The 23,600-nt window shown below is 36.8% G+C and overlaps 2 protein-coding genes across 2 annotated transcripts; one reads left to right on the forward strand and one right to left on the reverse strand.

The window, feature by feature from the left end:
• The first annotated feature begins 4,062 nt into the window (after positions 1–4,062).
• Positions 4,063–23,105, forward strand: LOC120134334 (transcription initiation factor IIB-2-like). Its single transcript, XM_039150771.1, has 8 exons — positions 4,063–4,521; positions 5,285–5,309; positions 5,908–6,037; positions 6,130–6,260; positions 6,380–6,468; positions 6,997–7,073; positions 7,368–7,542; positions 23,095–23,105. The coding sequence occupies exons 1-7, from the start codon at positions 4,169–4,171 to the stop codon at positions 7,499–7,501; spliced, it is 939 nt and encodes a 312-aa protein (XP_039006702.1). The 5' UTR covers positions 4,063–4,168; the 3' UTR covers positions 7,502–7,542; positions 23,095–23,105.
• Positions 10,032–13,363, reverse strand: LOC120134323 (UDP-URONIC ACID TRANSPORTER 1). Its single transcript, XM_039150761.1, has 4 exons — positions 12,794–13,363; positions 11,059–11,162; positions 10,504–10,732; positions 10,032–10,285 (listed from the first exon to the last, which is right to left on the reverse strand). Exons 1-4 carry the CDS (start codon positions 13,256–13,258, stop codon positions 10,139–10,141), a joined length of 945 nt encoding a protein of 314 aa, XP_039006692.1. The 5' UTR covers positions 13,259–13,363; the 3' UTR covers positions 10,032–10,138.
• Positions 23,106–23,600: the final 495 nt, after the last annotated feature.

A 23,600-nucleotide genomic window follows, 5' to 3' on the forward strand; every position in this document is an offset into this window, starting at 1 on the left:
ACTTCTCCTCCATTTTTGGCGTTAAGTTCTATGAACCGGCTTTTGTCTCCAGTCATGTGTCTTGAGCATCCACTATCAAGGTACCATGAGTTTGAATTTGTTTCTCGTGCCTTGTATCAATGCTCTTTTTCCTACAAACATAGCTTAATTTTTGATTTTTGGTACCCAAATTCTTTTGGGTCCATATTCATTACTTTCCAAAATCTTAGTCCCCTTAGGTATCCATTTGTGTAGGATATCTTTATCTTTAGTAGTAATGAGTTCTTTAGGAACCCATATACTTCTAACGATTTTTCTATTAGAGGTTTTTCGGGGATCTATATGATTGTAGTTTTTAAAACTTTTTCTAACAAAGTTGGATTTTGAATTTTCTCCATTTTCAAAACGTTTTGTTCCAACTTTATCAAAAGAAGCTTTAAGATCATCAATTTTCTTTTGATGATCATCATTGACCTTTGAAAGTAAATTTTGCAAATCCGAATTTTTCTTTTCAAACTTTTTCTAATTTGATTTGCAAATTACTGATTTTACTTTCAAGATTATTGTTGGTATTGAATATGAGCTTATTTTAATTTTTCAACTTTGAAATATCATTTTTATATTTTAAAAACAATTTCTCATAATCCGAAGCCAACCCATTATATTCCTCTAATAACTCATCATAAGATAAATCATCTAATTCAAATGAGTTATAGGTTACCTAAGAATCTTCCCTGAATGCCATCAAGCACAAGTTTGCTACTTCTTATTCCTTTTCATCGGAACTTTCATCATCGCTCCATGTAGCCACGTGAGCCTTGTGCTTATTCTTTGATTGACCATTTCTCTTTAATTGTGGGCAATCATATTTGACATGCCCCAGTTTTTTGCATTCATAGCAAATGATCGGGTCTTTATCTTTTGGTTCATTTTTGAAGCCTTCATTTCGTTTGAATTTTCTTCCTCGGTTAGGCTTCATCATTTTTCTGAACTGTTTGGCAAACAATGCCATCTCATCGTCATCATCATCGTCATCTTCATTAGAATCACTCTCATCTTTTGTTGATTTGAGAGCAACTCTAACATTGTTTTTCTTCTCCGTCTCCTTCTTTGGCTCATCTCTTTTCTCAAGGTCTTCCTCTTCTTTAAGCATCATTTCATGCGTGAGGAGAGAGCCAATAAGTTCATCGAGGATCAAGGATTTTAAGTTCTTAACCTCGATGATCGCCATCTTCTTTGATTGCCAAGCTTTTGGAAGAGAGTAAACTAATTCCTTACAAGCTTGTCATTTGGAATTATTTCTCCATATGATTTGAGACTATTGACAATCGTGGAGAATCTATCCGTCATAGCTTTGACATCTTCATCTGGTTTCATCCTAAAATTTTCATAGCTATGAGTTAGAAGACTAATTTTAGATTTTTTTACCTCGTTTGTTCCTTTATGAGTGACTTGTAGTTTGTCCCATATCTCCTTGGCGGTTGTACAAGATGAAAATCTCTCGTATTCATCTGGTCCAAGAGCACAAAAAATGATATAGATGGCTTTGGAGTTGAGCTAGAACATTCTTGTCTCTCCTTCACTCCATAATCTCGGGTGAGTGGAGGGTTTGATGTATCCATCTTCTATGATATTCCATGCTCCCATGTCACTTGCTTGAATGAAATACATCATCTTATTCTTCCAATAAGCATAATTAGCTCCATTGAAGAAAGGAGGCTTGTTGACGGGTAATGAATCGAGACCGAAGTCAGAGTTTGAAGCGCCGACCATTGATGACTTGGAAATCGATGTAACTCTTACCGAATCGACTCAAGAGGCGATTAAACCTTCAAATGAGTGAGGCTCTGATACCAATTGTTGAGTTAATCGATTGATGGAATAGGCCAAGAGAGGGGGTGAATTGGCAATTAAAATTTTGGTGGAAGCTTTTGCAGAAAATTGAAAGAAGTTGCACAACGATTTAGAGTGGTTCGACTTTCTCAACCAAAGTCTACGTCCACTACCTTAGCTATCCACACTAAGGATTTTCCAACAAATTCACTAATTTTTTCTTTCTTTTGAGGCCAAAGAGATAACCTTACAACTCCCTCAAGAATATACCCAAATTCTTGAGAACACTCTTTTTCAAAGAGAAACACAAATTTGCAAACTTACAATGAAAACCTCACAAGGTAGATTGTTTGCACAATTCTAGAACAAAGAAAGAACACTCGAGAATGAATATAATTGAGTGCAAGTAGTGTTCTTGAAAGCAAAATGAATATTGAATGAAAAATAGGCTTGAAGTGCTCAAACAATGAGTTTGATGCTTTCTCTTTGATTCTCACTTGATTCTTGTTTCTTGTTGTTTCTTCTTATTGATCAATGGCTTCTAAGCTTGTTTAAATACTCATTCAATTGATTCTGAACGTTGGGGATGATTAGTGGAGTCAATAGAGCCGTTTAAGTGTGAAAACAATTAATAAAACAATTGGGAGCGTCTGGTGCATCGATGCATATGGCTGGTGCATCGGTATACTATGTGTAAAATTCAAATATTTCGACCGTTGGACCCTTGGTGCATCGGTGCACTAAGAGTGCATCGATGCATAAAATGTATTCGATGTTTTAAAATAGCCTGAGTGCATCGATGCATAAAATGCATTCGATGTTTTCATAAAACCCTGAGTGCATCGATGCATGGTATGTGCATCGATGCATGGATTGGTGCATCGGTACACTCCCTTGAAAAATTGATTTTAGGCTCGTTTTTTGTTCGAAATACTTTGTGAAATTTGTTTCAAAAATAGTTTAAGTATAAAAACACACTTTTACACATTAGTAAGGATTGAGATTGAACTTTGAAAGACTTGGAGTAATATTTTGATATTCGAGTTAATTAAATCGAATATACTTAGAAAATCATTTGTAAAATCTTAAAATTCATTTAACTTAATTTGTTATATCGAAACATCAAAATATTTTCAACATTATACACTCACAAGAACAAAATGTTAAAGATATTTTTTTTATATAAAGCATAAATATGCATCACAAATTTAGAGAGGAAACAACGTTCCATAATGACAGAAAAGTTTAAAGAAACCTCCGGTCTTACTAAAGACGAAACATAGAATAATTTGGATCAAAAATTTATTTATTAGCCAATTCTACATGGATCTAATTTACTCATTGAATTTAATAACATTTATATCTTTTCATTCAGATTTCAGCCTTACAAGTTAATGTAATATCTACCTTAAATTAATTGAAAGTTTTTCATCTCATATTATTTGTAATTAAATTATCTTTTATCTCGTTATCACGCATAAATTAATTTTTTTAATTTAAATTAATTTGATAGCTTTTTTAGTTTCACTAATTAATTTAAATAATTAATATTATTATTCACTGTTTTAGTTTAAATGATTTTTAAATGCATCGTTTTCGGCCCATCATGCATACCTTTTGTGTTAGAACTTAGAAGTAATGCTTTTAGAAAAAAAACTTATGGTAGTATTTTAATAAGATAGTTAATGATATTAATTATTTAAATATTTTTATTAACTAATAATATCATAGATATTAATAATAAATTGTAAAAACAAAATAAAAATTTAAATCTCAAAATTTACATTTTATATAGAGTAATTTATTTCATCACTGAATTTTACTTTCACTCTTATTTTATTAATTGAACTTTAAAAAATTTTAATTTTTTTCATTGAACTTAATACCTTGGATTTTTTGTCGCTTAACTTTATTCTCTATCCTATTTTGATCACTCCATCATTAAATAGTTAACAATATTAAAAATGACATCATTTAAAAAAAATAAAATTTTTACCAAAACGACGTTGTTTTGCATCTATATAACAATTACTTTTAACACCGTTAACTATTTAATGTCCGAGTGACAAAAAATAATATTAAGTTCAATAAGAAAATTGAAAAGAATTAAAGTACAGTGAGTGAAAGAGGAGAGAAGTAAAGTTAAGTTACCAAATTTATAATTTACCCTTTTATATATTATATAAGAATACAAAATATGAAACGCAAGTAAAAATATCTATAAATAAATTATCCACTCTTTAAAAAAGAGAGTAGATTTTGATTTCAATTTACATCTTTGAATCGATTTGAAAGAACAGAATTGAAGGGAAAGAAAGTCCAAAGAAGGAAAAAAATACAGTTAGCTGCACCACAAATGGCGGACGCCTTTTGTTCAGACTGCAAGCGGAATACAGAGGTTGTTTTGGATCACTCGGCCGGTGATACGGTGTGTTCGGAGTGCGGGTTGGTATTAGAATCGCATTCCATCGACGAGACATCAGAGTGGAGAACCTTCGCCAACGAGTCCGGTGATAATGATCCTGTCCGTGTCGGCGGTCCAACTAATCCGCTTTTGGCGGATGGCGGTTTATCCACCGTTATCGCTAAGCCCAACGGTGCTTCTGGAGAGTTCCTTTCGTCATCGCTGGGTCGGTGGCAGAATCATGGGTCGAATCCGGATAGGGGGTTGATTATCGCTTTCAAGACAATTGCTACCATGTCTGATAGGTAAATTATATCAGTTTTTTTTGTGTTTTTGGATTTTTATTTTTTTGATATTGGGTTTTTGTTGATATTATGTAATCTAGTTGGATGGTCAGGGTTTTTGGGGAAATTAAGTGAGAGTATTTATGCTAGTATTGTGGTTCTTTTGTGAAATTATTAGAGTTATGTTTGATTTGAGTTTGGGGTGTTCATTGCTTATGGAAATTAATTACTGGAAATGCTTAATATTTTGGGAATTTTTATCTCTTTCCGGATTTGGTTGCCATTTGAGAACCGAGATGTTTTAATTGGTGGTGAAAACAATTTACAAGGCAATTGTCGTTAGCTTGTTTACTTGTATGTACTGTAGAAAAATTTGAACAAAGTTTGAGGGCTGATTCTAGGAAATTTAGTATCTATTTGGGAAGTGATATGCTTTTCAATTTATTTTCCTTTGGTAGAATCAAACTGGTCTTGAATGTTAATATTTCTTGCTGATTGAATTTTAGCTCTTTTTGGCACCGTTGTTGTTGCAACATACAAGAGGACTTGGGTTTGAACTTCTAATGTGCTTAAGCACGCAACATACAAAAGCATTGATGTTTAATCTCTACGATTACTTTGTGAAGAGTCTTAATACTGGCTTTCAATTACTATTCTGTTGTAGGTGTAAAGATTTGCATATTTATTCACTTTCCCTTTCCCCTTATCGATGAAGAGAAGTTCTGTGCTTGAGAGAGAGTATTTACTACGAAATGTCACTTATTTGTATAATTTTATGTTTCAGGTTGGGGCTTGTGGCTACCATCAAGGTATGCTACCTATTTCAATGCAGATATAATTTGAACCATTTGATGATTCGGTGTATTACTATAGACTAACATGCACATATGGCATATACTTGATACACTCTATTTTTAGTATTAATGTGTATGTATATCATTGATATAAGCTGCCATTGCTGGACCAAATGAAGGTTTGATGCGCTAGGCTATATCATGTCATTGGCAATACTAAATCGAAAAAGTTAAAAGCTTAGCATGACAGACTTAATAAGAATAACTTGTTTTGAACAGTATGCCTTTAGTGTAAGTATTTGAAGTTTCTTGGAATTTCTTCTGCTGGCAACTGAAAGTTTCTTGGAATTTCTACCACTCTTAGTTTACTTCTCAATTATTGTCTTCTAAGATTACAAATAGTTTTGAGAATGTTGATGCTTCTAAAAGAAATTCTTTCATATTTGAAGTAGTTGTTAAGCTAATTTGAGAATCTTCCTATTCTTGGCTGTAACATCTCACTCTTTACATTTATACTTTTAGTTAGCTGACATGTTCATCTCTAGTGGTATTTTTTTTCCTTTTATCACTTTTCTTCTTGTGTGATTTATGGGGTTTTTTTCATTGGTTGAAGGATCGAGCCAATGAGATATTTAAGAAGGTGGAAGACCAGAAGTCTAGTAGAGGAAGAAATCAGGATGCGTTGTTGGCTGCTTGCCTATACATTGCTTGTCGACAAGAGGATAAGCCACGCACTGTCAAGGGTACAGGCTAAGATTCTTTTAACATCTGGATGTTTCATGATTTATCTTTCTTAATCTCTATGAGCTTCCTTGAACCCGTGGATTTCAATTAGAAATTTGCTCTGTCGCCAACGGAGCCACAAAGAAAGAAATTGGACGAGCAAAAGAATACATAGTGAAACAACTGGGATTGGAGACTGGTCAGTCCGTGGAGATGGGAGCCATTCATGCTGGTGACTTCATGGTGAGTTCCCTCGTCTGCCACATGCTTGGAAGGCAGCACTTCCATGGTTGAATAATGAATTCTATTCATTTGTGCTCACCTTCAATGTTTTCACTGACACTAATCCGTTCAATTATTAGAGGCGTTTTTGTTCCAATCTCGGCATGAATAATCAAGCAGTTAAAGCTGCCCAGGAGGCAGTTCAGAAGTCCGAGGAGTTTGATATAAGGTAATTATTAGTCTATATTCTTCATGAAGTTATGAGCCAATACTGAATTCCTTTTTAAGCATTTTGCTTTCAAACAAATTTCAGTGTCATCTATGACTTGGATAAATCTGTGTGGACCTATGTTATTCCGACTCTTTAATTTTATTTACCCATGTTTAACACTCATGTGTGACATATATGAGTAGATAATGATTGTCCAAATATGTGAAACCAAAAAATTGAGCATACCAGTGTCGGTCACATACTTGTATTCGACACTCATTTGAATTCGAGGAACATAGGTGGACCTTACAAGTTAACAGAATGTATGATTAGGAAATGGGGATTTGAGTTGATTAACGGATGTGATCGGGTAATTTTTGAATTATTGTTTGAATAGAGAACTAAAGAAAAAGAAGCTGTTAGATTCTAAATGACACTCATGACTTGGATAAATCTATCCCTGCAACCAAATTTTTATTCAATTTGGTTATTTTATCTTAGGCATTTGTTGGATGCTGTACTTACTAATTTGTGTACCTTTTGCAGGCGAAGCCCTATATCAATTGCAGCAGCAGTTATTTATATCGTAACACAGCTTTCAGATGATAAGAAGCCTCTTAAAGGTTTGACTTTTTTTCCATATTTATTGTCATGATTCTTCTCGACACTTCACTGCTATATTATTCCAACTCGTTGTGTTTCTTGAATTAAATATGCCTGATAAGCCCGGTCCTTTTTAGGATATGTCACTCTTCAAAACCATTAAAAAAAACCTTCCTGAGCGTGTCTGTGTTGGGGACATGTTTGTATCCGACGCACACCCCCGTGACCAAGGAAAGCAAAGTATTATGATTCTCTGAAAAATGCAGAGTTTTGATAGAAAATTTCAGTTCTGATAGAAAATGGGTGGGATGCAGATATTTCAGTTGCTACGGGAGTTGCAGAAGGGACGATCCGGAATTCGTACAAGGATCTTTATCCCCATGTATCAAAGATAATACCGAACTGGTATGCCAAGGAAGAAGATCTGAGGAACCTATGCAGTCCTTGAATTATAGAACAGACAATAATGTGAATACCCAAAAGAAGAATGTTCTCTCCCCGGGTTGTCGTAACTCTTGGAACTATCCGGTAATGATGTTTTTCTGTTTTCCTTTTCATTTTTCTTGCATAACTCCACCCTTGCAAGCAGGGCGAAAATGTCTATGGCATTTACTGATCAATTGCAATTTTAAGTTCTAGCAATCAATTTCAATTCTCATTCGGTCACCCATATTTGAATATATTGATTATCGGAAATACTTGGGGATTGTGCAAATGGGTATAATGAGTATTAATGCACTATTTCTTTAAAGAAAAATCTTTTGATGCTTTATGAGTTGAATTATCATTTGATTTAAAAGGCAAATAATTAAGTACAAATTTGACAAAATTTGATATATTTTTGTTATTCATATATAGAGATACTTATCAGGTAAGTCGATCGTAAGTTTAGTTTTTTATTCTTATAAATTGTTTGATTTGTGTTCAATTTGATACTTGATAAAATTTTGTTAGGCGTACTCGTTAAAAATTCTTGTTATTCCACTTGGCTCGTTATTCGACACTTTTTTTTGGATAAGCTTTGTTGCAAATACCTAAAGAGAAACAATAAAAACTGCTAAAAAAAGACGTTCAAGGCTCCCTAACGCCCATGAAATAAGACAAACAACCCCCTACAGGGAGATCCCCCATCGAGAACAAAGTATTATATTCACAGTATCAACCTTATCAAAACATCTACCGCCTAACCTAATGCAAATCATACCTTTCACAGCCTTCAATACAATACCCAAAAAAAAAAAAACTTTGCATTACTCTCCCAAATGCAATAAAGGAAAACACTCCATACAAGCTTAAGAACAAAAACAAACGACTACTTACATAAATAAACTGTGACCCAGCTCAACTCCTCCTCCCAGCACCTCGCCTCCCTTGTTAATCCATAAAGCCTCAAAATGGCCGACAGATGCTTGCCGAGTAGGTGCACTCAAAGAACGAATGACTTTTGGTCTCATCCTCTTCCCTACAAAGAGGGCGTTGGCTATCAACATTCAGACCCATTCAAAGCAACTTATCCTTGGTGGGAAGCCTTCCCAAGATTGCCATCCAACTGATGATAGCGTGAGTGCTTAGGAATATGCAGCGGAATCCACACAATCATATGCCAGTCAACCTTAAGATATTTGACTCGAAACTCCGACCAAATCCACCTCGTAGTGACCTTACTCAAATCCTGAGCAAAGTTAAACAAATGAGTCGCCTTCACTCGCAACTTAAGGAGCTTTCTGAAGCACCAACTCGAATTTACTTTTACCTACAACCTGTCAAAAATCCACTCCTTTAAGAACGTATTCTTTAAGCCAAGCAACCCAAAGCGAACCCTGACCCGCAAGGATACTCCTGATCAACTGAATCTTGCAAGCTTTGTTCCAACAATGGATATCCCTAACCCCTAGACCTCCCTCCGATCTTAAGGAGCAAATTTGCTACCAACTAACACAAGCGCCAACAGCAGAAGTGTCAGCGTTCTTCCAGAAGAACCGAAAACACAACTGCTCAACCTTATTAATAGCATCCCGAGACAGAACCAATTGACGACATCAACTGTTGATTATACTAAACAAAACTGCCTTAATAAGCTGGAGCATACCAGTATAACTAAGATGCCGAGAAGACCACTAACTTAACAAATAGAAAATAGTGTGAAATAATTAGAAAAACTTAACTTTAAAGTAATAATTTATAAATACACTAAATTAACTTATTATAATTAAAGTTACAATTCACAAATATACCAAATTGACATATTATAAAAAAATTACAATATATTAATCCTAAAAGTAAGATAAACAAGATACTAAAAATTACTAAAAGAAATTGACAAACTATCTATGAACTTGTCGATTCGAATTAGATTTTACTCGATTCGTCTCGTCAAGTTCTCGGATTGAGTTCGAGTTAAATCAACTCAAATCGAACGTCAACTTTAATTGAGTCGAATTCGAACTATTCATGAGTTGCTCAACTCAATTAGCACCTCTATTCATATATCATAAAATATTAAAATAAATTTTATATTGATATAAATTTTTATAATTAAATTCAAATAAAAAATAAATTTTAAATTAATTGGATTGAATCAATCATTCGATTCATGAACATATTTAGATCAACATGACTCAACATTTTTTGGACAGTAACTTAGATGACATTCTTTAAAGTATACTTAGAGATTACCAGTGTTTCATAATCCAATTCATAAAAAGGAAGCTCCAAGGCTTTGTCTTGACTAATTGAAACCGACTTGTATCGCACACCTAGTTTTGGTGGGTGAGTATTCCACTTGAACCAATGTTCAACCCCTGTGGGTATCGATGCTTAATGCTTTACTAACATACTTTTACCATTAATCAAAGCATAGATGAAACTAAATAAATAATGAAAAATAAAATAGAAGAAAAGAGGCATCTAACACAAAGGAAAGTAAAAATATTGGCAAATTTAAAATATAAATTACAAACCTCTCCTCTTCACTCTCGACACTAATTTACCCAAACTCTTCCTATCAACTTCACTATCTTCTTCATCCAAATACAATATATTCCGGCCAACTATAAAGGAACTTGGTAAAATTTTGACGAATCATTTACCTAAACCTCCGTTTTGCTTCTCCGTAAGCAACGACACCGAGGACGGTCACTGTATAACCAGCAATGCCAACAACTGTGACGGGATTTCGGAACAAAAGTATCGAGATAACAACAGCCACTGCTCCTTTTGCATTGCCTAATACCTGAATCAATCCCCAGAGGAACATAAGGAAATGCAATAACCAGGCAAAGAAGCACAGCGATAGTCCTTATTCTCGTAGGAGAAATATGTAAATGAAAAATGTCGAATTTATGGCGGGTTATTAGTTCAGCTTTCAGCTAAGTAGATATTATATGAGGGAGTGCTTAAGGTCAATATATTTCCTGAAAAGAAACTAGAGGAAGGAAAAAGGGAATGAACCTGGAGTGTTAATGCACTTGTGTGTTTAGTCACCAAGAAATTCGACAAATTAGCCGAATATGCGAGTGTTGAGTTAATGAGAAGCAGCAGCCACATGTATCTATGCTGTCTTCCAAGTGATATTGTAACTTCTACAACATTTGGTTCCATTACAAGTGCGGCAGGCACTAAAACTAGAACGGCAATCGGGGACATGTAGAGTAGCAAATTCATCGAGTTCAGCTTTTCCCTGCAAGAACGATCCAACAACCCAAGCAGTTATCTACAAGGGAAAGACCGTATTTTTCAGATTACTGTGTTAAAGGATGACAGTAAGTTAAACGATGACTACGTGGCCTGGCACTAACAAGAATCGCAGACAAGCTTATCTTTGGTTAAACCCCAAGTGTCCTGCCTCCTCTCATCCAACTGAAAACTCACCATGAACAAGGAATAAAAAGGAAAATTGAAACTAAATGCAACAGACTCTTTTGCCAGAAACTATTAACCGAACATGTAAAGATATGAGCGAGGCGAATTGCAGACGATGAACAAATAGAAACAGAAGTGATATACCCTTCTGAAGAAAGCAGAATCCCCTGAAGAACTGATTTGAAGGCCCTTGCAGCAGTTGCACTTATGCACATTATGAATCCAAACCAGTGAAAACCCGGTTCACCCTGCCACCAATAATCAAATATAAGGGTTTTAATTAAAGAAAAAGAGAAACGTTGGCTAGAACTGCAGAAAAGTTATAGAGCTCTGCGTCTCTTTCCTAGTTAATAAAAAATGATGGATGCTTAAAAAGAGACAAGATATGTATACAAGCGCACGTGCACATTGGACTCATCTTCTTCCTTTATCTGTTTTCCTTTTGTCATTTTCATTCCAGGATGTCACAGTTTCGAGACGGTTGTACTTAAAACAGGTCAATTATACATAAAAAAGGCCTCATGATGTGCTCCGGATATGGCTAATCACATTGCAGTCAATATCTCATGTAAATTTACTTTCGTTCCGGTTACACTACAATAATTCTAAAGGAGGTAATTTGCATCTTCACTGCAATCGCAACAGACTCAATATCTCATAAATTTGCTTAGGTTCTGATTAGACTATAACTTCGATTCCAAAGTAATTTGCAACTTCACTGCAGAAAATTAGCATTTTATTGAATCATTAAGTAGCTCAGTGCATGCAAAATTTTACGGTAGCACATCTATTGTTAATCATCACAATTGACTCAATAAACCATCCTGAAAGTAAACAAATAAATTAGTGAAATTGATATTCGAGTTTTACGGTACCGAACATGTAACTTAAACCTAGCCAACCCACCTCTATGTTACGTCAGTTTGTTCAAATTTCCATTGTATCTATATATTTCAATCTTCTAGGTTCAGCTTAATGCATGTTCCGTAAGGCCTTTCTGAGACTTACAGCAAAAGGACAGTCCTGGAATATTTCTAACCCAAAAGTTATGTTCTTCTTAATCGTACGTTCTTCTTAATCGATTCTTCTTTTCTCTTGAGGTACCTATTGCCGAAGGCATCCTCAAAATACATCGAAAAGCTTAGAAAAAATTAAAATACATATGTTAGACACATACCGGTGTCTCACACTCCACTCGTCAAAGTCCAAATAACAAAGCCTAAAAGACAACGAAGTTGAAATGCTACAAAACTTTGTTGGTTTTGTAGTTTCAGCTTCTGAAACTAATTAATTAAGCACAATCTGGACTAATTAATGAAAAAGGATAGATTTTTTCTATGTTACTCGGACTCGAATACAAGCATCAAGTATGGGGAATGTATCCATCAGGAATATGGCTAAAATTTTCTAATTTTTTTCTATGTAATTAAAGAATCCTTGGAGGTTGTATTTGTATCCTAATATCCATGTAGATATGAATGTCCGGGACAGGGTATCCCACGAAAAACAAAGTCCGAGCAACATCGTTGATCTCGGATCGGACAGCTCTTAAAAATTTCAAATTCTCTTATAATTTGGTATTTTCTATTGATAATATGTTATGGTCCCTAACAATTATATAAGTTAATTTTCCTAATATAAAATCCTATATCCGTCTGATTAAGATTTACTATAGTAAAAGATCAAAGCATAGAATTACAACTAATTATAATACAAAATAACATCAAAACAATCTCAGATCTATCATCTTGGTCACCTCACATACACATTACATAAAATCAAAATCGTGTAATGATTCTAAATATGAACTTTCTTCTTTTTGCATCAATCAAAGATCCGAATGAGCTAAAAGAAGAAAAACAAAGGAGCATTTACATACCCCACTGGCAATGACAACCCCAGCAACAACAGGCACAAGAGCACCGTAAGTAACCCAAGCCTCCCTCTTGAAAGTCATCAAGTACGCAAACAAGGCAGTGAAAAACGGCGTCGTGGCACCGACGGCCTGGTTGAATGAAACCGGTAGGTACCTCAAAGAAACGTTGCCACCGACGACCGAACAACAAAAGACGACACTCAAAGTTGCAATCTTTAGGAACTGAGTCCTGGATTTGATCGGCTGGAGAGGAACGAGCTTGATGAAGACGATGGAGATGTAGCTGAAGAAAGCACAAGCCGACATGTGGCACATTGTTAAGAAAATTGGGAATCTGAAACCGTTGTTGGAAAGCAAGTATTTGTTCAAGAGGAGGACTCCGATGTTTGAGGAGTACCATAGGATTATGAGTGAAGATATGAAAAGGGTTTGCTTTTTTGATGATGATGGTTGCTGGGTTGATGACATTTTTGGAGGTTTTGAAATCGGAAGAGAAGAGTGTTGGATCTGTTCTTCTGTGAACTCGATGAAGGAGATGAAATATAGGATTGTAGCAGCTGTCACTTGTGCTTCACTGGGAATTTTGTATTTTCTTTGTTTTTGTACATATCTTTTACGTTTTAACACTTCCTTTCTAAATTTAATCTTAAATCTAAATTAAATAGGGTAAAGTATATGTTTAGTACCCAACTATTATATATTTCCGTTTTGATTACCTAAGTATTAATATTTTAAAATCATATCTAACGTTACATTTTAATTTCATTTTGATTAAAATTGACAGAATTATTGAAGTGACATTTAAAAAAATCAATAATGACATGATATTATTTTACGGTGACACGCCAACATCAACGTTAATTTTTCAATTGTAGGTGGTCGAAATAAAATCAAACTGTAATGTTATAATTTTGAAATAAAAAATAATTGAATGACCAAAATATAACAAAAAATAATTGAGGCATGAAGTTTAACCTATAAAAGTGTTTGATTTCAATTCTTTTTAATATTAATATCAATAGATTCTGCATTTCCCCCCTATTTTACCTACCATAATAGTATATGTTGCTCATCTTTCAAAATCATAAACATGGCCCTAACAACATTTATTCTTTTTTATCTTTTGAATCTGCTACATTTTGATCTCCTTAATTTATTTATGATTAATTTCCAAGTTTTTCCTGTGATTTTATCATTTCTTTTGTTTAATGAATAAAGAACCTAGTATATGTTGCTGATTCGGGAGGCTTTAATTGGTCGAACGTTCATTGTAGAAATCTGTTAGATCGCGAATGGCTGATGGTTGAAGCTTTAAAGAAGCAAATTTCCGGAGTAAGTGTGTCAAGTAACAGAGTCGACAAAATGGAATGGAGTCATGACAAAGGGGGTGTTTTCTCAGTTAAAAAATTGTTTGATCTAATAGTTGATGCGGATGTGGAAGCACCAGAATTTGAGTTCGACAAAATCTGGAAATTGTTTGTTCCCCCGAAGGTAAAAAGGTTTGTCTGGATGCTTAAGATTCATAGATTACCTACCAAAGTATTCCTCAAAAACCGGGGTATGGAGTAGTGGACATGGAGTGCTTATGTTGTTGGTGTGGGGTGGGGCAGTGGGGCTTGAGGAGGTGGATCATCATTTTGTAAACTGCCCTTATATAGCTCAATTCTGGGTTTTGTTCACTCGGCGGTGGAGAATTCCATGGAGTAAACCTTGTACCACTGACCGTTTTTACGATTGGTGCATTTCTATTCAAATCTGTTCGGAACTGAAAAGTATTTGGCTTGTGTAAATTTCGGCTGCCCTCTGGAGTATTTGGTTGAGTAGAAATGATCGTGTGTTTAGTGGAAAGAGTAATTCTCTTACGGATCTAATTTTCATACCTAATTTACGTGCGTTGACTTGGTTAAAGGCGTTTTAATCTAAATTAGTAATCAATGAATCTGTTTGGCGGATTAATCCGATGTACTGTCTCTTGGAGGACTGTTATTCTAGTGGGGGCGTCTCAGACCCGGTAAAGTCGGATTGGTGTTTTACCACTGCTGGTGTTGCAAAAGCAGGGTGGGGTGGCTGCGGGGTGGCTCCGCTCACCCTCTGGAGCATTAAAGGCATTATTCTCGGAGCCTTCTAAGGAGCACAGCACTATAGGTTCAGAATTATCAGCGATCAAGTTGGCTCTCGATGTGTTCTTAGAGGCTGCGTTTTTGTAGGTAAAGGCATTGGTGGTGGAATCTACTTCCCTTATTGCTTGAATTGGATCTCTCATCCCTTGAACCGCCCGTTGAATTTTTTACATATCTTGGATGAAAATGATGAAAAGGTCAATTTGATTGGCACTGTTGTTTTCAAGCGTGCTTCGTATAGTCCTTCGACGGCGGACTGTTTGACTGGCCAAGGGTTGGCTAGACTTGATTTGTTCATGGCTTGGTGGTAGATCTCGGCTGGAGATCCTTCATCTCAAGTTTGAGGAAGTGTTTTATTGATGCGAAAAGGGAAGACCAGGGAACATCAAATCCCTGCAAAGTTTTCTTGATGGCAAGGTTATGAAGGAGCCATCGGACAAGATCAGATTCAAAAAAATTAGCACTTGCAACAGCAGGGATGATGCCTCGCCAGAAATTTTGAACACTGGGACAGTCTCTCAAAACGTGCAAGATTGACTCCTCACCAAGTTTACAAAAGGGGCAGGAAGAGTCCGAGGACATTCCACGATGAACACGTTCACCATTAGTCATGAGTTTTTGCTTCAATGAAAGCCATAAGAAAAGGCGAAGACGTTGCAGAATAGGGAGTGACCAAACTGATTTCCAAATTGGACTAGCATCATGTCAGCAATGCTCGAGTTGTAAACGGTAGGCAGATCCAATGCTGAAGTCACTGTCATTATTGCAGTGCCAAAGAATGGAGTCATCTTTGTCAGATTCAATAGGCGGTCTAACATTAATAATGTGAGCCACTACGAAAGGAGGGCCAAGAGACATGAGTGCCTGAGTATTCCAATAGCCATCAGAGTTTACAAAGTCGTGCACATGCAGGTCATCAGAAATCATATTTGCGTCAAGGGCATAATTATGTAGAGGACCTAAAGAAGGTACCCAATTATCGCTCCAAAACCGACAACTAGTTCCAGTGCCGATCGACCATATGAGAAGGGGAAGAAGGGAATTCCATGCCCTTGAAAGCCCACGCCATAAAGGGCTGCAAATTGCCCGTTGGATGGACGATGAGCAAGCTTCAACTAAATTATATTTTTGTAGGAGAGTTTTGACCCAAAGAGCATTCTTACAAGTCAAGAGATTATACCCCAGTTCCATCATGAAAGCCATGTTTTTCTCATGCATTCGAGGGATTCCAAGGCTGCCTCGGGTCCTTGGTTGGCAGACTGTTTCCCAATTGACAAGTGAGACTTTCGGACCTGTGGGAGAAGAGCCCCAAAGAAAACGGCGGATACAGGCTTCGATGTCCTTACAGACTTGTTTAGGTAGATACATCGTTTACATAAAATAAACTGGGATGACACTGAGAACCGAGTTTGCAGAGTGAGACGGCCAGCTAAAGAAAGTTTGAGCTGCCCAACCCGACAATTTATTCTGTATCATATCAATAATGGAGAAGTTTGAAGCAGTAGGTTGTTTATGGAAAATGGGAACACCCAAATACTAGCCAATTGATTCAACTTCTTGGAAGTCAAGTTTGGAGATAACGGCGATCAACTATATCGATATTAGGCGAAAACCACACTTGAGTCTTAGTTTTACTTACCTTGTGCCCCAGAGAAGTAGCCAAAGTCGAAGAGCACAGAGTTAATGGTGTCGACATGCTGGGGACCTGCTCTAGCATAGAAGACAAGATCATCAGCGAAAAAAAAATGGGAGACACGCAATCCTTGGCGGCCAAAAGTGAATGGCTTCCAAGTACCATTATTAACCGTAGCAGAGATACGGTGGCCCAATCGTTCCATAGCAAGCACAAAGAGATAAGGCGAGAGTTGGTCTCCTTGTCGAATACCGCAATGCGGGGTATTAACACGTGAAAGAGATCCATTCCACTATATCTGAAAAGTGGAAGTGGTGATGCATTGCATGATGATTTGTATGAGACTTCGCGGAAAACCAACCTCAGAAAGGGTATTGTTGGGAAATAAACAAGTAACGAGTAATTTCTATATAACCAGATTAGTGAGAATGCGAAATAAAAGCGGAAAAATAATACCCGAAATTGATAACGGAGTTCAACCAATTTTGCTTACGTCTCCGGACTTCTGCAGATCTTTTACTAGAGAGAAAATTTACAGGAGTTCACAAAACACTCACTACTCACAAGAAAACTCTCTAGTATTGGGAGAAAGAAATGATTTGGGATTTTGGGATGATTTTGAAGCTAAATGGGCTAGGGTATTTATATTTGAAGCTAAATGGGCTAGGGTATTTATAGTTGAAGCTTAGGGACTAATCTTGTAAAATACCCTAAAAAATGCAATAACTAAAATTGCAATTAACCCATTTACATTTTAATTTAAAAATTGGGGCACCGAATTCGGTGCCCCCTTTGTTGAAAATGTGCTGCCTGCGTCCCTCATTTCTATGCCCACCATTTTTGACTTTTCTCCAACAATCTCCCACTTGAGGACTGATTTTAATCTGTCTTCACATCTCGATCGATGCAGCAGCATTTCTAGTCTTGTTATTCTAGCATGCCAACTGAAGTTGAACACAACTTCAGTTTGTCCGTGGTCACCGTCTTTGTCAACATGTCTTCCGGATTTTGAGCTCCAATAATCTTTTCAAGTTTCAAAATCCCATCTTCCAGAAGAGACCGAATAAAATGATATCTCAATTGTATGTGCTTCGTCCTGGAATGAAAGGATGGATTCTTCGCTAGATGGATAGCACTTTGACTGTCGCAATACAAGACATTGTTTTCTTGTTTCTTGCCTAACTCTTCCAAGAAACTTTGGAGCCAAACCATCTCCTTGCTGGCTTCCGTAACAACGACATATTCTGCTTCAGTTGTAGAGAGAGAAACTATCTTCTGTAGTTGAGAAACCCAACTCACTGCAGTTCCTCCTAGAGTATATACATTCCCTGTAGTGCTTCTTCTGATGTCGACATTTCCGGCTAAGTCAGTATCTACATAGCCTGTCAGTATCGTATCTCCACCTTTGAAACAAAGTGTTTTGTTTGTGGTACCCCGTAGATATCTGAGGATCCATTTGACATCTTCCCAGTGTACCTTGCCTGGATTATTCATGTACCTACTAACAGCTCCCACTCCATCAGTAATATCTGGTCTGGTACAAACCATGGCATACATCAGACTTCAAATTATTGAGGCATACAACACCTTCACTATGTGTGCACGTTCTTCCTCCGTCTTTGGTGACTGTTCTTTGGAGAATCTAAAATAAACACCTAAAGGTGTACTTACTGGTTTAGCATCTTGCATGTTGAACCTGGAGAGTACTTTGTTGATGTACTCAGCCTGTGATAACATCAAAGTCCCTGACTTTGTGTTTCTCTTAATCCTCATCCCAAGAATATGCTTTGCAGTGCCCAGATCCTTCATAGCAAACTGCTTCGACAATTTTTGCTTCAAGTGTATAATCTCTTGCATGTCTGAGTCTGCATGTCATCAATGTACAATAATAAAATAATGAAGCTGTTGTCAAACCTCTCGATGTAGTAACAATGATCTACTTGGCATCTGGTAAAACTACTGCTACTCATGAAGCTATCAAACTTCTTGTACCACTGTCTAAGAGCTTGTTTTAAACCATACAAACTCTTATTCAACTTGCATACCATGTTTTTCTTGCTTGCCTCTATGAAGCCTTCTGGTTGTCTCATATAGATTTCTTCCTCTAAATCACCATGAAGGAAAGTTGTCTTTATATCTAACTGCTCAAGATGTAAATTTTCTGCAGCTACAATTTTCAACACTAGTCTGATTGTAGACAATTTTACAACTGGAGAGAAAATTTCATTGTAGTCAATACCTTCCTTTTGTTGAAAACCTTTGATAACCAATATTGCTTTGTAGCGTTTGCTCTCATTGTGCTATTCTTTGATCCTGTAGATCCACTTGTTATGGAGCGCTTTCTTGCCTGGTGGTAATTCAGCTAATTTCCACGTCTGATTTGACATAAGCGAGTCCATCTCATCTTTCATAGAAGACTCCTACTTGACTGAATCCTCCACATGCATTGCTTCATCATAGCACTTTGGTTCACCATTGTTAGTCAGCAACAAGTAGTGTAAAGAAGGCGAATAACACTGGGTTGGTTTAGGAATTCTTGATGAGCGTCTTAGTTCTGGTGTGCCTGGTTCTCCTTGAACTGCTTCAGGACTGATCTGAACATCATTTCTAGAAATCTCCTCAAACTCAGCAAATTCCTTTGTTTCAGCTTCGGTGTTGGAGCTACTTGATTCTATGGTTGATCTGTCTTTGTACATCACATTCTCATTGAAAATGACGTCTCTTCTTCAGATGATCTTCCGATTTTCATAGTCCCAAAATCGATAACCGAACTCATCACCACCATAACCAACAAAGACGCATTTGTTGGACTTGGCATCAAGTTTACTTCTTTCAGTATAATCTATGTGTACATAAGAAATACAACCAAACAATCTTAAGTGTGAAAGGTTTATTTCTTTCTTGCTCCAAACTTCCTCTAGTATTCTGCCATCCAAAGGAACTGAGGGCCCATGGTTGATCAGGTAAGCTGTAGTGTTGATAGCTTCAGCCCATAGAAATTTGGGTAATCCGGCATGTATCCTCATGCTTCTAGCACATTCATTCAGAGTTCTGTTCATGCGCTCTGTTACGCCATTCTGCTGCGGTGTCATGGGAATTGTTGTTTCCATCTTGATCCCATTGTTTACGCAGAAATCTCTGAATCTCCTATTTCTATACTTTCCTCCATTGTCAGACCTCAACCGCTTGACTTTCAGACCAGTCTCATTTTCCACCATGGCCTTCCATTTTCTGAAGGTATCAAAGACTTCTGATTTCTTATTCAGAAAATAAACCCACACGTTCCTTGTTGAATCATCGATGAAGGTGACATAATATAATGAGCCTGCAAGAGATGAAACTAGAGATGGTCCATATACATCAGTATGAACCAACTCTAACTTTTCTGCCTTGGGTGTCTTACCAATCTTTGTAAAGATGACTTTATTTTGTTTTCCAAAGATGTAATCCTCGCATAGTCCGACATCTAAATTCTTTAGATATGACAACTTCCCTTTTGACAAAAGTGTTTTCATCCCTTTCTCGCTCATATGGACAAGCTTTTGGTGCCATAGGTTTGATTTTCCATCAGCATCTGCTGCAACAATGATATTCTCTAAATTTGATGTTACATAGAGAGTACCAGTCTTCTTACCACGAGCAATGACGAGTGCTCCTTTGGTAATTTTCCATTCACAGCCTGAAAAAGTTGTGTTATATCCTTCTCCATCAAGCTGTCCTACAGAAATCAAACTTCTTTTTAGGCCAAGAATATGTCTCACTCCCTTCAGCGTCCAGGTGGTCTGGTTTGACAACTTTAATCGGATGTCTCCTTTTCCGACGATCTTCAAGGTTTCATCATCAGCTAGATGAACCCTCCCAAAATCACCACTGACATATTTCTCTATGATTTCTTGGCATGGGGTGGAGTGGAAAGATGCCCCTGAATCCAAGATCCATGATTCAATCGGACTGTTGACGCTTAGAATCATGGCATCACCTGTCTCCTCTGCCATGTTGGCAGATTCCTGTGTGCCGGTATTTTTCTTCGGTGCTCAACAATCTCTTTTAAGGTGACCCTTTTTGCCGCAGTTATAACAGGTAAAATCTTTCTTTCCCGTTCTTGATTTTCCCCTTTTGGATTTGGATCTGCCACAATTTGAATTTCTTTCTGAAGTTCTCCATCTGGACTCCGTGTGCAAGGCAGAGGAGGTTGATGCTTCATCTGATTCTCTTCGACGAATTTTTTCGCTCAGTACCGTATCCCGGATATCGTCGAATTTTAATTTGCTATTTCCCGACGAGCTGCTGACTGCTGTAACAGTAGTATTCCAACTGTCTGGTAGAGATGATAAGAGAATTAAAGCTCGAACTTCATCATCAAATTCAATCTCCACGAAACTCAACTGGGTTGTGATTGTGTTGAGTTCATTTAGGTGTTGAGCCACTGATGCCCCTTCCGCCATCCGCAAATTGAATAATCGCCTCATCAAATGAACTTTGTTTGAGGCTGATGGTTTCTCATACATACTGGAGAGAGCCGCAATAAGACCCGCCGTGGTATTTTCCCTTGCTATGTTGAAAGCAACATTGCGGGATAACGTCAGTCGGATAACTCCAAGGGCTTGTCTGTCGAGAAGAGCTCAGTCTTCATTCTTCATGTCCTCTGGTTGCTTTTCTGAGAGAGGTTGATATAGATTTTTCTGGTACAGATAATCTTCAATTTGCATCTTCCAAAAGCCAAAGTCTGCACCATTGAACTTCTCTATTTTTACTTTTCCTTCGTCTGCAGCCATCGCTCCCACTCGAATCTGGCTTCGTTTGGATCGTTTTTAACAATTCTTGCGAACCACCGTGTATTAGAACACCTCCGTCGACAAATTCGTATCGTCGACAAAATTTCACTATTCACAAAATTCACTATTTACATGAATAATAATGAATAGTAACCTCACAAAAAATTGACAAAATTCGTAACCAAAAGCTCTAATACCAGTTGTTGGGAATTAAGAAGAGTACGAATAATTTCTCTATAACCAGATTAGTGAGAATGCGAAATAAAAACAGAAAAATAATACTCGAAATTGATAACGGAGTTCAACCAATTTTGCTTACGTCTCCAGACTGTTGCAGATCTTTTACTAGAGAGAAAATTTACAGGTGTTCACAAAACACTCACTACTCACAAGAAAACTCTCTAGTATTGGGAGAAAGAAATGATTTGGGATTTTGGGATGATTTTGAAGCTAAATGGGTAGGGTATTTATAGTTGAAACTTAGGGACTAATCTTGTAAATACCCTAAAAAATGTAATGACTAAAATTATAATTAACCCATTTACATTTTAATTTAAAAATTGGGGCACCGAATTCGGTGCCTCCTTTGTTGAAAATGTGCTGCCTGCGTCCCCCATTTCTATGCCCACCATTTTTTACTTTTCTCCAACAGGTATCTCGGATAAAATCCCATCTAATCCGATCAAAAGCTTTCTCAAAATCTACTTTAATGGTCATCCACCCCTTTTGTCGTTAACTTGTCGCATAGAGTGAATAATTTCCTGGTTGATGAATATATTTTCAGTGATGGAGCATCCCAGAATAAAGCTAGTTTGGCTCGATGAAACTAGAAGCGGGATGATTTGTTAAAGTCGTCGAAAATAAATTTGTTGATGATCTTATATGCAATAGTGCAGAGACTGATTTACCTGAAATCAGCAAAGGTCTCCGACACTTCTTTTTTTGGGATCAAAGTAAGAACCGTTCTATTAAGGGATGGCTCTATCGAGCTACCATTAAAGACTGATTGAACCATATTGCAGACCATATCACCCACAATTGACCATTGAGATCGGAAGAACTTCGTATGTAACCCATCATGGCCTAAGGCTTTGAGGGGCACCATACTAAATAGAGCATCCCGGATTTCATTTTGAGAAGGGATATCAAGAAGAAGTCGCATATCATCATCTGGGATCAATGAAAAGTAGCTCGAGGGAGAGAAAATATCCTGAACCTCTATGTCATTGGCGAACAGCTTTAGAAAATAATTGGATGTCTCATCTTTAAGTTCATCATCGTCATGGACCCATTCTCCCGAAGTGGTTTTGAGCGCAAAGATTCGGTTTCAAGTGGAGCATTGTTTTCCGGTGGAAAAAATTAGTATTGCAGTCACCTTCAGAAGCCCATTGAAGACAAGATTGTTGTTTCCATAAGCATTCTTCAATATCAAGTATTCACTCAAGATCGAGCATTAAATCAGCTTCAAGATAGATTAAATAGCTTTGTGAACCCCTCGGAGAGGAGCCATAACAATCTTTTTTTGTGTGCCAATATATCCAAATGTTGTACGATTACATTCATCAGCAACTTCCGTTATGGTAGCAATGGTTTCTGAAAGAGTATAAGAATGGGTACAATTGTCTTGAACCATCCGGGGAAAATCATCATAGGACAACCAACCAGAGAAATAAAGAAATTTTCGTTGTTTAGAGATAGGCGTAACATTGCCAACCATGAGTAGTAATGGCCGTTGATCTGAACACATGTAGAGGATATGGATAACAATAGATTGAGGGAATTGCTCATCCTATTTTGTATTGCAGAGGACTCGATCAAGTCTGACAGAGACATGACCCCTTGACCAGGTGAACTGAGGTCCTTGGAAGCCCATGTCACGTAAACCATAATCATAGATCATATCTTGAAAGGCTTTGCAAGGCCGAGAAGAATAAGCCCCCATGATGATCACGATAACTAACAGTGGCATTAAAATCACCCAAGATAATCCATGGGTGTTAATGGAGGAAGTTGTTGGAAAAATATGAATGAATTGATCATGACTATTCATGAAAAATAATTATTTCATTTCACCCCAAAAGTCATGTTTTTCATATTAACCTTTTGATTAAAAGGTTATGATTTTTAATCAAATGATTCAGTCATTTTATTTAAAGGTCTTAACCTTTCAATAAATGTATTAACCTTTCAATACAAATTCATCTCCCTATATAAAGGCTAAGTTGTGACATATTTAAACACACAACGTTTTACTATTTTCTTTCAAGTACTTTTCTTTCAAT

The sequence above is a fragment of the Hibiscus syriacus genome, unplaced genomic scaffold (genome assembly GCF_006381635.1).
Source record: "Hibiscus syriacus cultivar Baekdansim isolate YM2019G1 unplaced genomic scaffold, ASM638163v2 tig00001802_pilon, whole genome shotgun sequence".
Lineage (NCBI taxonomy): Eukaryota > Viridiplantae > Streptophyta > Magnoliopsida > Malvales > Malvaceae > Hibiscus > Hibiscus syriacus.

Bases quoted from the DNA above. Each gene is read 5' to 3' on its own strand.
- LOC120134334 (XM_039150771.1), top strand. From the start codon at position 4,169: ATGGCGGACGCCTTTTGTTCAGACTGCAAGCGGAATACAGAGGTTGTT. The intron at 4,522-5,284 runs GTAAATTATATC...TTTATGTTTCAG, and splicing joins ATTGCTACCATGTCTGATAG to GTTGGGGCTTGTGGCTACCA. The intron at 6,469-6,996 runs GTAATTATTAGT...TACCTTTTGCAG, and splicing joins TCCGAGGAGTTTGATATAAG to GCGAAGCCCTATATCAATTG.
- LOC120134323 (XM_039150761.1), bottom strand. From the start codon at position 13,258: ATGTCATCAACCCAGCAACCATCATCATCAAAAAAGCAAACCCTTTTC. The intron at 10,733-11,058 runs GTATATCACTTC...TCGTTCTTGCAG, and splicing joins ATTCTGCTTTCTTCAGAAGG to GGAAAAGCTGAACTCGATGA. The intron at 10,286-10,503 runs GTTCATTCCCTT...GGATTGATTCAG, and splicing joins CAAGTGCATTAACACTCCAG to GTATTAGGCAATGCAAAAGG.